At 43.7% G+C, this 14,705-nt stretch overlaps 1 protein-coding gene across 2 annotated transcripts in view; it reads right to left on the bottom strand.

Moving 5' to 3' along the window:
- prkd1 (protein kinase D1) overlaps positions 1–14,705 on the bottom strand; it is a 323,070-nt gene that overhangs the window by 94,137 nt on the left and 214,228 nt on the right. For both annotated transcript variants that reach the window (XM_073040080.1, XM_073040082.1), the window contains exon 4: positions 8,521–8,681. In XM_073040080.1, the coding sequence (XP_072896181.1) occupies positions 8,521–8,681 (161 nt within the window). The remainder of the gene's footprint in view (positions 1–8,520; positions 8,682–14,705) is intronic.

Genomic DNA, 14,705 nt, shown 5'->3' with positions numbered 1-14,705 from the left:
GCTACCCAGGTTGCAATCAGAGCTCGGGCGCAGGAATCGGCAGATGTGTCGGTGAGCGGAACCGCCTCTGGCCACCTCGTGAACCGGTCTACCATAGTTAGGAGGTACCGCGCTCCTCGGGACACTGGTAGGGGGCCCATGATATCCACATGAATGTGGTCGAACCTCTGGTGGGTGGGTTCGAAATGCTGCGGCGGGGCTTTAGTGTGCCGCTGCACCTTGGCTGTTTGGCACTATGCGCACGTTCTGGCCCATTCACTGACCTGCTTGCGAAGTCCGTGCCACGCGAACTTGCTGGAGACCAGCCGGACGGTTGTCCTGATAGATGGGTGTGCCAAACCGTGTATGGAGTCGAAAACTCGCCGCCTCCAGGCTGCCGGGACAATGGGGCGAGGTTGGCCGGTAGCCACGTCGCACAGGAGGGTCCTATCTCCTGGGCCTACGAGAAAGTCCTGCAGCTGCAAACCCGAGACTGCAGTCCTGTAGCTGGGCATCTCGTCGTCTGCCTGCTGCGCCTCCGCCAGTGCTGCATAGTCCACCCCCGGGGACAGGGCCTGGACAGCTGGTCTGGAGAGTGCGTCTGCCACAAAGTTGTCCTTTCCCGAGACATGCTGGATGTCCGTCGTGTACCCGGAGATGTAGGACAGATGTCGCTGCTGGTGAGCCGACCAGGGATCGGACACCTTCGTGAACATGAAGGTCAACGGTTTGTGGTCCGTGAACATGGTGAACGGCCTGCCTTCTAAGAAGTACCTGAAACACCGGATTGCCAGATACAGTGCCAACAGCTCCCGGTCGAAAGCACTGTACTTGAGTTCGGGTGGTCGTAGGTGCTTGCTGAAGAATGCCAGGGGTTGCCAGTGCCCCTCGATGAGCTGCTCCAGCACCCCACCGACTGCTGTGTCGGATGCGTCCACCGTGAGGGCAGTCGGAACATCCCTTCTGGAATTACTCGTCCCAAGTAATGTCCTTGCCTTTACCCAACATCAGGGTGTACAAAGGGCGCATGATACGGGCTGCTGAGGGGAGGAAATGGTGGTAGAAGTTCACCATACCAATGAACTCCTGTAGGCCTTTGACCGTGTTGGGCCGGGCAAAGTGGCGGATCGCGTTTACCTTGGCGGGCAGAGGTGTTGCCCCATCTTTGGTAATCCTGTGGCCCAGGAAGTCGATGGTATCGAGACCGAACTGGCATTTGGCCGGGTTGATCGTGAGGCCGAAATCACTCAGGCGGGAGTAGAGCTGGCGGAGGTGGGACAGATGCTCCTGGCGACTACTGCTGGCTATAAGGATGTCGTCCAAATAAATGAATGCAAAGTGCAGGTCACGTCCCACCGCATCAATTAGCCGCTGGAACGTCTGTGCGGCATTCTTCAGGCCGAACGGCATTCGGAGGAACTCGAACAGGCCGAACAGGGTGATGAGTGCTGTTTTGGAGATGTCTTCAGGGTGCACCGGGATTTGATGGTATCCCTGGATGAGGTCTACTTTGGAAAATATTCTTGCCCCATGCAGGTTTGCTGCAAAGTCCTGTATGTGCGGCACGGGGTAGCGGTCTGGAGTGGTAGCCTCGTTCAGTCTGCGGTAGTCACCGCATGGTCTCCAACCCCCGGCTGCTTTGGGCACCATGTGCAGGGGGGAGGCCCATGGGCTGTCAAACCTCCATACGATCCCCAATTCCTCCATCCTCTTGAACTCCTCCTTCACCAGGCGGAGCTTTTCTGGGGGGAGCCTTCGTGCACGGGAGTGGAGGGGTGGTCCCTGGGTCGGGATGTGGTGCTGTACCCCGTGTCTGGGCATGGCTGCCGTGAACTGCGGTGCCAGAATCGATGGAAAGTCCACCAGGATTCTGGTGAATTCGTTGTCGGACAGTGTGATGGAGTCCAGGTGTGGGGCCGGCAACTTAGCTTCACCCAGGGAGAACATCTGGAAAGTCTCAGCATGTACCAGTCTCTTCCCTTGCAAGTTGACCAGCAGGCTGTGAGCTCGCAAGAAGTCCGTCCCCAGGAGTGGTTGGGCCACCGCGGCCAGTGTGAAGTCCCACATGAACTGGCTGGTGCCAAACTGCAGCTGCACTGTGCGGGTGCCGTAGGTCCGTATTGTGCTGCTGTTTGCGGCCCTCTGGGTGGGTCCTGGCTTCCTGTTGCGGGTGTCGTACCCCATCGGGAGCAAGACGCTGATTTCCGCTCCGGTGTCAACCAAGAAGCGGCGTCCCGACTGTTTGTCCCAGACGTACAAGAGGCTGTCCTGGTGGCCAGCCGCCATAGCCATTAGCGGCAGCTGTCCCTGGCCCTGGCCCTTGCAGGGCGGGCGACAATGGCAGGCTTTTGTGCCCCACCACTGGTGGTAGAAACACCACTGTTCACTGTCCTCCTCACTCCTGCCTCTGTGTTGTGTGCTCCCCCCTGCCGAGCCTGGTCTGGTCCGCTGCTGGGCGCGTGGCCTGGTAATCTGACCGACGGACGCCACGCTCTCCCTCTTGGCTTTCCACAGCACGTCTGCCTGGGCCGCCACCTTCCAGAGGTCACTGAAATCTGCGTCGGCCAGCAGCAGATGTATGCCCTCGGGCAGTTGCTCCAGGAATGCCTGCTCGAACATGAGGCAGGGCTTGTGTCGGTCAGCCAGGGACAGCATCTCGTTCATCAATGCTGACGGCAGTCTGTCTCCCAAACCGTCCAGGTGAAGCAGGTGGGCACCCCGCTCACGCCGTGAGAGGCCAAAGGTCCCTATGAGCAGCGCCTTGAATGCTTCATATTTACCTTCTTCCGGGGACGACTGTATGAAATCCTCAACCTGGGCGGCCGTCCCCTGTCAAGGGCGCTCACCACGTGGTAGTAACACGTGGAATCAGAGGATATCTGCCGAATCTGGAACTGGGCTTCTGCTTGGTCAAACCACACGCATGGTCGCAGCGTCCAGAAAGTCGGCAGTTTTAGCGAAACTGCGTGAACAGATGAAGAGTCGGTCATCTTTGGTCCAAATCCCGTTTGGACTGTCGGGGTCACCATTGTAGCGATGTACTACACACAGCGCTGAAATAACGACACGCAGTCGGTAAGTCGTTTTGAGACTAGTTTATTCCATCTTCGCGGCGCTGGCACTTAATCCCTAGCGCCCGCCCTCTCCGGGCGGAAATGACATCAGAGGTGCATTATCAAAGTCTCTCCCCGCGCGCTGGCTATTTGTGAGCCAGTTCGCCTGCGCAGGAAGTGGGTCGCCACAATACTTCAAAAATAACAGCTTGCAATGATATTGTACATGAACTTAACACAAGTTTCTATGCCACTTATATGTGGAATAGGGCAACAACGAGTAGAAAGGTAGATTAGGACTGCCGACTAAAAGCTTTACTGAAGTAAGAGGAGAGAAGGTGTGGGAGGGAGTTGTGGAGAGTGGACCTGTAACATTTGAAGATGCATCATTGTTGATCAGTGAGAGTGTAAACACATAATGAATCACATGCTCAGGGCCAAGGTGCATGGAACAGAATACAAATCTGACAATGCTTGAGTTGAAGCAATCTGCAGGCAGGGCTATAGGGCTATTTAAAATTTTTTAAATAACTTAGAGGCACTGATTCCAATATAGCTCATGGATTGGTTATATACAAGCTGAACCTTGTATTCGGTTGGCTGTGAATAGCCACATTGTGGACATTCATTCAGTGTGGAACTTGTGCATAATAAATGATCAGGTAGAAGGGAATTAAATTCATTTTACAAACAGGGGAAGAAAGTATGGATTAGGATCTAAATAGCATGGGGATTGAGGTGGTATTGGGGGAGCAGATGGAGTGAATGTTTTCTGAGGGTTGCACCTCTGATTTGGATAAAATTCTTTGAGACCAATTGAGGAATTTCAAGTTCACTGTCATCAAAATAATGTTCATCATGGAGGTAGATGCTAAGATACATCCTCAGATGCACTGGGACATATCATCAGTATTGTGACCTGGGGTCGTTGAGAGTTTCAGGTACTTCAATATCAGATACCTTCGCCCAGGCCACCCAGCCAGGGTTGATCAGGCCCTGACTTGTATCCAAGGAGCATTGGTTCATGGGTCACACCTCTTAATGCACAGCCAGCAGGAGGCTCGCTCAGCAGCCTCTGTAACGGTCCTGATGGCTCCTTTCTTTGCAGCCCCAAAATTGCCAAGGAGAGAATAGGTTCTACAGAGCGAGTAACCAGCAACCTCTGTAGGCTCACACTGTGCCCTCCACCCCTGTCTCTACCAGCTCCTTATAATTAGCTTTCCTACGTTCAAATGCCTCCTCAATCCGGTCTTCCCAAGGCACCGTCAGTTCTACCATGACCACCTGCTTCGAGGTTTCTGACACAAAGTCCATGTCCCTCAGTGACGATGATGATGCAAGGAAGTCAGAGAACTTTAACCTCTTGCCAAGATCGACTTTCAGCTGCCAGTCAGACACTGTGGTGAGCAAGCCTGCTGGTGATCTGGGCTGAGGCTGTGGTTGGTCTCCAGTTCTGACAAAGACTAAGGACGGAGGTGCTTACTGTTGGTTAACTATGGAGAAGGAGATATTTTCTATACTGCCATCAGCACCTGGTCATAAAATTCCCTTGTTTTATGTTGCTACAAGGCATGTCCCTTCCCTCACTGGAACTCAGGCAGGGAGTTTAACAGCAGATGAATAAGGTGGAGCTGAGCAGACAGTTAAGAATGTGGCATTTATTTAATGAGTATCAATATTGCTGTGGCAATGATTGAGTTAATATAATTTCATTGGCATGCATCAGGAAATAGTGGCAGCCATTGTGTTAAGTTTAGTACTATGCTCAAATTCATTGGTTTTATATCAGCTAATTTAAATTGGATGGCTGTTATATTTTGGTATTGACCATTTCTGTTTATTGGGGAGAATCTTCCAATGTTTTCCCTCCATTCATGTTTTGGAATGTGAAACATTTCACTTCACACTGAATGCCGGAACAGATGGAAAGTTTGAACAAAAATGTAAACGAGCCGTGTGTTGATCAAGGATACAAACAGTTCTAAGGTTTTGTTTCTTTCCTGTGATAACTGATAAAAATAAATGGCTAAGGAGATAACAGGGCAGTGTTTTGCTTTTGTTTTATAACAGAGCCATCCATATACACACAATAAAAGAGGAACAAAGAGAAAAACAAAGCCAGGGATCATAACTGCAGCAAAAGAGGCAGAATGAGCTGAGATAAAGCAGGAAGATTCCTAAACCTAGGGTCTGTGAATGCATTATTGGGGAATCAGAATTATGGCTACAGATTACGGCTAGGCTTCAATCACAAAGAATATCCACTTTAATTCACTAAAAGTGAAATTCAGATCATTATCAATATTAAGAAATATTTTGTGTCTTTCAATGGGGAAAATTAAAATAATTTTCACTCGAATTAATCAAGCTTTGAGCTTTCTCATCTTTTAAGGATTTTCACCATCTTAATGAATTATAAAAGAAACACTTATGTACATGTTCTTCATGAAAACAACATTCAAATGTAGCCAAGGACTATTTCCCAACCAGTGATAGGTACCATGATTACCTGTTTAAATATCAGCACGTATTCATCATGGAGTCCTACACTAGTTAATACTGCAGAACCCAAATTATGAAGTGGTTCTTAAAAACTGAATAAATTGCAGTAAGAAAATAGACTGGGTACTATATCTCTAATCCCTATAGCAGAGAGAAGGATTCACAAGGATGGTTTGCAAATATACCTGCTATGTGCTGCTGGGCACCTGAAAATAGCGCAGCAATCCTGGATCAATGTAATAAAGATTTGGGTAGTAAAGAATAAATTGTGCTTTTTGCCTTGCACAGGAGCAGCTGACACCAGATGACTATATGACTACAGACAGATGACTATAGACAATCCTCTCGCTTGGCCTTCTGAAAACAACCTCATTAGAGAATCATGAAAGTATATGTTTGTAAGTGTATTAATGTGCTAAAACTGCCTATTCCTGTAAATAGAGGATTTTGAATTGCCTAACTTCTGAATAGACAGTGATAAGATTTGTACAGCTTAGAAACTGTCCTTTTGGCCTACTGTATCTATGCCAACCACCATGCCTATCTGAACTAATCGCACTTGCCTATATTAATTCCATATTCCTCCAGGTCCTGCTCAATCAAGCATCTGTTGAGATGTCTCTTAAATGTTGTTACCTTTCCTGCTTCCACCACCTTCCCTCAGCTCATTGCAGATACCAACTTATGCCTTCTAGGTTACAGACACTCCAGCCATGGGAAACAGACAACTGACTATCTACCCGATCTGTGCTTCTTATAATTTTCTTTATTTCTATCGTGTCACCTCTCCATCTCCTTCACTCCAAGGAAAATAAACCTAGCTATCCAATCTCTCCCGATAACTCAAGCCTTCCAATCCAGATAACATCCTTATGAATCGATCCAGCACTTACTCTAGCTTAATCATGCTGTACCTATAGTGCAGTGACAAAACTGCACACAATACTCCAAGTGTGGCCCAAACAACATTTTGTACAACTGTGACATGATGTCCCATCATTTGTACTCATTATCGTGGCTGATGGAGACAACTATACCATTACACCTTCTTCACTACATTGTCTACCCAATGTAGTGGAGATTATGTACTTGTATCCCAAAGTTTAACAATGCTCCAAGGTCCTGCCATTTACTGTGTATGTCCTGCCTGGTTTAACATGTCCTGTCCTTTCCCAAAAAGCAACTCTAAGCTCTTATCCAAGTTAATCTCCAGCTACTAATCCCTTGCCTACTTACCCAGTTCATCTATAACTTGTTGTAACCTTAGACAACCTTCTTCATGGTCCACCACGTGAACATTTCTGGTGTCATCTGCAAACTACTAATCATGCCACCTACATTCTTATCCAAATCATTCATATAAATGATGAACAGGGGACGCAACATCAGACTGTTTGGGCACAGGCTTCCAATCTAAAAAACAACTTTCCATCACCACCGTCTGCCTTTTACTAGCAAGCCAATTCCATATCTAGTTAACTAATTCAGCCTGGATACCACATGTTCCTTAGGAATAAGGATATCTTGCTTCCTCTTCAGTTTAATAGATCCTGTGGTGACAGATGAGACCTTCACTCAGCAGCCTCTGTAAGAACTCAGCAGTTCTACATCACAGGTAGGGCAGGTGGCAGATGACAGAATAGGCAGGAAGTCTGTGAGCTGTAAGAACGTAACAATCTACTAGCAGAACTCAGTGAGTTGACCATCATCTGTGGGGAGAGAAGGATTGTCAAAAGTTCAGGTTACGATTATGAATTAGGACCCCACTTCGTTCTTCCAGCAGTTGCTGTTCCTCAATTGATTTGATTTTTGCTCCAATTCCAGAATCCAATTCCTTGTGTCCCTAGTTTGCAGTTCTGCTGATCTGCTCCTCACACAATTTACCTAAGATCTCTGTGTGCTACTGATGCACAAATCTGAGGTTCTTGATATCACCTCAAATGCTCTTTCTGTACTTTGAGCAGTTACTGACAGGAGAGGCTCAAGAGTCGGTGAGGATGATTCTTTTTTGTCATAAAGATTTCAGGCCCATCTTTGATCATTTTTCATCTATCCATTTAGTAATCTCTTTCTACAAAAGTCTTTGATTCAGAAATCTCGTTTACAGAATATGAACGACGTGTTCTACCCAGCAGATAATGTAATACAGGGCATGCTGGCCTGGAAGATGACAACAACTTTGATTCACTTATACTCCATGTGAATCTGGCAGGCTTTGCAGAGACAGCATTAGCTGTATCTTTCCAGTGTCTGAGATGCATGCTAAATGTATTGCAGGTAAAAAAGGGCTGGGGTCACTCTTGCTTTGTAGATCAGGAGATTTGCATTGGTCATCTGGATCCTTGAACAGCCTTTACATACAAAAGGTTGTTTCCTCAAGAGAAATGTAAAATCTTACATACTTAGAACACCATGCACAAGTATTAAGCATGTTTAAGTATCTAGTTGAGAATATTAACATTTGTTGAAATTAACAGTTATCCAAATAAAAAGCAACTGACTCAATTATTGAGATACATCAACCATGCTATTCATTGCTTTCTACAAAATAAAACATCACAGGCAGCTCTTGCTTATTAAATTTCAGATGTTTACTTCACTAAAATACTTAATTCTCTCTTTATTCTTTTCTCCCTTTGGAAGGGATGAAGTGATTAGAACACCCCAGTGTTGCAACTGTTATTTCTACATTAATCAGCTGCTGAGGATAATGCTTGAACAAATCATTACAACAAATATAAATTGTCAACAGTGTGTAATCATAGTGTGCAATTTACTAAATGTTAAAAATTACATTGTTAACTAAATCAACAGATTTTGATTATTCTATATCAGCAGTCCTTTGGTAGGCTTCCTGTTATAAATGGGATTACAGCATTACATAGGATTTATGGTACATTTTATATCTGTGCTTCCCTTCAGTTAAAGCTAGTAGAGTGTTAGATTTATATTCTAATAATATGTAAAGTTCCTGAAGAGAACCTACCAGTGACATCTCATCTGGTGTATTCGGCGACAGATCATTAGAGGTGGACCGTGAAGTGCCTAATCCTGTTAGGGAAACATTGGAAAGGCGTCTTTTGCGCACACCACTACAATTGTTGGGGATTTTGAATGCACATCTCTTGTGATAGTTGAGACCACATCCTGCAAATAATTAAATTCAAAGATGCATTCAGCAATAGAAATAGGTTTATTCTTTTTTTAAAACACAAAATCTTGGTTCTTGAATTCTATGAAAATGAGCAGCACTGATTGAAATTCCTGATGATCATTCCAAAATATGAGAATTCCTATTTTTCCATATAGCTTAGCAATGATCTCACACAAGAATGGTCCACGGAGAGTCCAAGTTTGAAATTTAGAGTACACACATTTGCCTAAGATTCTAGTACTGACGCAACGGCAAAAATGCAATTTATCTGCTACATGTTCTCAGAAAAACAGTGATTTCACACGCTCCTTGCAGTTTTACATACCCACATCAGCCTTCTAAAACTGAGAAAAGTAGATTGAACTGCAGTCACTTAAAGACTTTACCCATAAACCCAAGATGGATTCCTCAAGTAGTGCTGGAAATGCATTGCGAGTTTCTGAGTAATTAAAACAGGTCTGTCACTGAAGATGATATAACATTCGGAGCCTCATGAAAGTTGTACTCACTAGCATATCGATTAAAGCATTGAGAGAAAAGGATGGAGAAGCAAGTGATCCTAGTGCAGATGAAGTTGGCAAGCCAAGTTGGATTTAGGAAGGCCAATGCGCTAATGATGAAAGCAATAAAATAACAAGGAGAAGAAGGTATTGTAACTCTCCTGTGTTTGGAATCGTTGTCCTGGCATTAGAAGTGTTACTGAATGAATAGAAGGACAGGCAATAGGTGTACAGAAGGGAGTGGGCTGGGAAAAGTGACAAAGACGCATAGACACTAAAATTCAGACACACCATTAATTCAAAACTAGTTATCTGGCTTTTTTGCTTTTTATTAAGCATCTTTGTCATTGAGCTTTGTGTACAGGGAACAGCTCCATTTCACTGCTAACTCACAGGAGTTTTAAAAAGGATACCCATTTTTACCCATTTATATTGTTTCTGTTATTGATTACAGCTTCATACAAATTATCTAAATGTACACCCATCTCACAAAAAATAACAAAATGGCTGCTCATTTTCATATCATAATATTTGCTGTAATATATTTATGAATAACATAATCCAGCAATAATTTAATGAATGATAACAATTTTCAGTCTCTGCACTGCAGCAGTTACGTTAAAATGAATTAGTCTATGCAAAACCGTTCTTTGACAGAACTTTGCAAACTAATCTGTCACTCTATTTATCTGATTCATACAAAATTAATATCATTATTTACAATTAAAATGCAGAAATTAAATCACTCAAAAATTTCACTCCAGTAAATATCCACATGCTAATCCTTCAGTATTTAAGAAATGGGTGTCACCGGCAGGGCAAATTTATTGCCCCTTCCTAGTTATCCTTGGGACGCTCCTGAAGCACACTCCTCAGTTCCTCCACTCATTATTATAAATGTTCTTCATACAGTTGGACGAGAATTTTAGAATTTTGCCTCAAAAAATCACCTATATGGGACAGATATTCTGTTGCCTCGAGAGTGCTCCAACATGTCTTCTGCTGGGAGTTTCACTTTGCATTGTTCAGTGCAACACAGAACTATCTCATCACAGGCAGCAAGTTGCACTCACAGAATGGCTTCAACAGCTGGCAAGGCCTGCCTGCCTGCCGGCAACTATCAATGGATCAAAATACCATTTCTCATTTATTGAATTGAATTGAGTTGACTTTATTACTTACATCCTTCATAGATATGAGGAGTAAAAATCTTTATGTTACGTCTCCATCTAAATGTGCCAAGTGCAATTATAGTAATTTATAATAAATATTATATACAACAGGATAGTCAATATAACATAGAAATTTCAGTTGCAACAGCATGAATTAAGGTGTCTGATGGCTTGGTGGAAGAAGCTGTCCTAGAGCCTGTTGGTCCTGGCTTTTATGCTGCGGTACTGTTTCCTGGAAAGTAGTGGCTGGAACAGTTTGCGGTTGGGGTGGCTCAGGCCTCCAATGATCCTTCGGGCCCTTTTTACACACCTGTCTTTGCAACTGTCCTGATTCACATCTATAGATGCGGTGGGCTGTCCGCACCACTCTCTGCAGAGTCCTGCGAATGGGGAAAGTACAGTTCCCATACCAGGCAGTGATGCAGCCAGTCAGGATGCTCTCAATTGTGCCCCTGTAGAAAGTTCTTAGAATTTGGAGGGCTATACCAAACTTCTTTCACCACACAGCCAATATGTACAGACCACGTGAGATCCTCTGTGATGTTTATGCAGAGGAACTTACAGCTGTTCACCTTCTCAACCCCAGATCCATTGATGTCTAAAGGGGATAGCCTGTCAGCATTCCTCCTGTACTCTCAATATTATCCATGCATTTGAATGGGAGTGGTAGGCTCAAAACAGTTTAACTTGGCACAACCACATCTCATATTTCCCAGCCTGGGAGCTGTGAAGCCTGTGGAAGATCATGCAGCCTGGTTGGACTTAATGGGGAATTTACTAAGGCAGCGGGCACTGGCAGAAGATGCTACTACGGCTTACATCAACATCTGTGGCAGAAACTGAGATTTCTACATTTCCACATCCATTTTAAAAAATCTGATTCTGTGTTCAGATATACAATTATTTCTTAGAGTGTGTGTGGAAAAAAACAGGTAAAATTACTTGTTACTGATCCTTCATATAACAGATTGAAGTGCAGGTTATATTGAGACTTCTTTTTAACCCAAATTCAGAATTGGTTCACAATTATTAACCTTATTATGTTATTTTAATTTATTATACAACAATACAGTATATCATTCTGTTGAAGTTATTATGTTGTTGAGAGCCAAAGGATATCATCTAACTTCCATCATTTTCCATTACGTTGCACATTTATCAGGTCTTTTTACATACTTACAATGATTTAATAATCAGTTGAAAATCAACCAGATTACTTTGCTGAATTGTAAAGCACATATGTAGCGAGTTGGTTGCTTTCATTTTCAGAAAGTAAGAAAGGTGTGATTGTGATTGGGCCATCACAGGTCACTGCTCTGGTCTCAAAAATTTTTAAAACTTTTTTTAAAACATTATCCCTACCCATCACCTTCTCTATATTTCATTTTACTAATGAATACCGTAACTGTTAAAATATGATAGTAACAAATTCCAGCTAAAATGGTTGTTATGTCCTGAGAATTTCACCAACAAGAGAACAGGACTCATTTTGTCATCACTGACATACAAAACAGATTTACTGAAAACTAGTTCCAGTCTCCCTACATCCACTTCAAAGCAAAGTGATGGTACTCCACCTCTTGGTATATAAAGTTACTTCAAGCTGGGGTAAAATAATCTTGCAATAACTTCACCTTTCTTACTATAAATATCGCTATAAAATTATGGTATTATTTACATTCATTTTTCATAGGCCTTTCTATTAAAATTAATACTTCGAACTTAATATAATACTGTACTTTCAAAGAAGTACTCCTTGCTGTAAAGACTCGTTATATTTAGCATCAACATTGCTTTGATAAGATTCATTGACATTGGACAATCTGACATTCCGTTACAGACACTGCAGTTCATATTTTGTGTGTAATTCTGTTCTTCATGTATAATCTTACTGTAACTGTGCACCATGTGAGACTTGTGACATTAGAGTCATGGAGCACAGAAACAGGTCCTTCAACTCTCTTCCAGCAATGTTCCCACTATTCCCTCAGGCAACACATTCGACATTTCAAACAATCTTTGGGTATTCCTAAAAAAAAAGTCTTCCTCTTCCTCTGATCCCTTCAATATCTTCAACTCCTTACCTTCAAACTAAGCCCTCTGATCATATACACCTTTGTCAAAAAAGTTCTCACTTTTTGTCTTATTTATGCCCTTCATAACTTTGAATATTTCAGTCAGATACTTTGTCAGCAAAGCCTGACTATCTTTAGGGTCCTGATGAAGGGTCTTGACCTGAAATGTTGACTGTTTATTCCACTCCATGTATGCTGCCTAACATTGTGTGTGTGTGTGTGTGTGTGTGTGTGTGTGTGTGTGTGTGTGTGTGTGTGTGTGTGTGTGTGTGTGTGTGTGTGTGTGTGTGTGTGTGTGTGTGTGTGTGTGTGTGTGTGTGTGTGTGTGTGTGTGTGTGTGTGTGTGTGTTGTGCTCAAGATTTCCAGCATATGCAGAATCTGAGTCTTACCTTTAGTGATCTTGTAATTAGGCTGCTTTTGGAAAGGGGATTCTCTGCTCATGGATGTCATAAAGGCTACCTCACTATATATATATATTATAGACTCAGTTAGATAGACTCAGTTACACAGTAGGAGAATTAAGGATATTGTGGAAAAGGCAGGTGGAATAAGCCAAATCCACAGCCAGATCAGTCATGGTCTTATGGAATTATAGAGTAGGCTCAATGGACGATATGGCCAAATCCTGCTCCTATTTTTTATATTCTTATAACCAGCCAGTACATCTCCCTGCTCTGCATTTTGCAACTCTTACATTGCTTAGTCTGTGTCTAACTGATCCCATTCCCTCATTGACCAGGTAACTGTATTTACAGTTCTTTTCCTTATGGTCACCTCAGCTCTCCCGTTAGAAAACAACTCCCTTGCCTACCCTCTCTTTTCTAGAAATGTTTTTTTCCTCCTTCCTCAATCTGATGACAAGTCTGCCATCTGAAATGTTAACCATTTTTCTTTGCACATACTTGGCCCTGACCTGCTGAACATTTCCAGCAATTTCTGTTTTTATTTTTATGGTGCAATGGTATTGGACGGTCCCCTCATGATGGAATGTGCACATGCTAACACAGTGAAGATGATGTACAAGAAATAACATCTGAACAGCTATTAGAAGCCACAGACTTACAGCATATAAAAAGACCCTAGTAAAGTGCAAGCTTTTCCCGAAGTCTACTGATCATATGCTATTGGCCTGCACATTGCAATGCCAGGGTTACACATTCTCTTTGTGTTGTTAGTGAGATGAGGGTCATCAGATTCCTGCTGAATCTGAGGGTCTTAGTGGTGCCTCCACTGGACCTCCAACATAACCATGGCCACAAGAAGCATTGCCTAAAGCCATGGCTTTCTTCTTAGAGGCTGAGTGATGGAGAAATGGATTTGACTAAAAGAGCTAACATCCATTTTTTTTTAAGTGCAGTGTGTCTGTGTACAGCTTATTCTCAGGCCAAGCTTCTCAAGGCAAACAACACACACACAATGCTGGTGGAACACAGCAGGCCAGGCAGCATCTACAAGGAGAAGCGCTGTCGACATTTCGGGCTGAGACCCTTTGTCAGGACCCTTCAGGTCTCGGCCCGAAACGTCGACAGTGTTTCTCCTTATAGATGCTGCCTGGCCTGCTGTGTTCCACCAGCATTTTGTGTGTGTTGTTTGAATTTCCAGCATCTGCAGATTTCCTCGTGTTTGTTCTTCTCAAGGCAAGTTGTGAATGCGATATGTCACTTTCTGCAGGGAGTAATAAACCTACGTTTCCATGTCTGGACAGTTTTCCATTTTTAGATAAAGGTCACAGTTGTCTTGATCACATTGGCCAAGAGCATTCTAGGCATGAGTTGATACTTCAGCAATGTCCTGCAGTTTGTAGTCCACTGTTCTAATCAAGATGTGAATGAGGCCCACTGAGCAAGGAGATGTAAACACAACTCTTCACAGATGATTCAACAAATGATTGATTGCACACTTAACATTAGGGTCTCTTCCTGTCATCTCCAAGCTGTTCTTTAACAGAAGAGCCTCTCACTGCCTTAAGGTTCAAAAGGACCATGATCAATGCCAAAGAACTGTACATTTACAGCAACATAGCTGGGATCATTTCTGGGTTCATTCATTTTAAGACTGTTTGCCAATAGAACCATAGAACATTACAGCACAGAAACAGGCCTTTTGGCCCTTCTTGGCTGTACCAAACCATTTTTCTGCCTAGTCCCACTGACCTGCACCTGGACCATATCCCTCCAAATCCCTCTTATCCATATACCTGTCCAAGTTTTCTTAAATGTTAAAAGTGAGCCCGCATTTACCACTTCATCTGGAAGCTCATTCCACACTC

The sequence above is a fragment of the Hemitrygon akajei genome, chromosome 3 (genome assembly GCF_048418815.1).
Source record: "Hemitrygon akajei chromosome 3, sHemAka1.3, whole genome shotgun sequence".
Lineage (NCBI taxonomy): Eukaryota > Metazoa > Chordata > Chondrichthyes > Myliobatiformes > Dasyatidae > Hemitrygon > Hemitrygon akajei.
The sequence above is the reverse complement of the archived record's forward strand: the minus strand, read 5'-3'. Positions and strand labels throughout refer to the sequence as shown.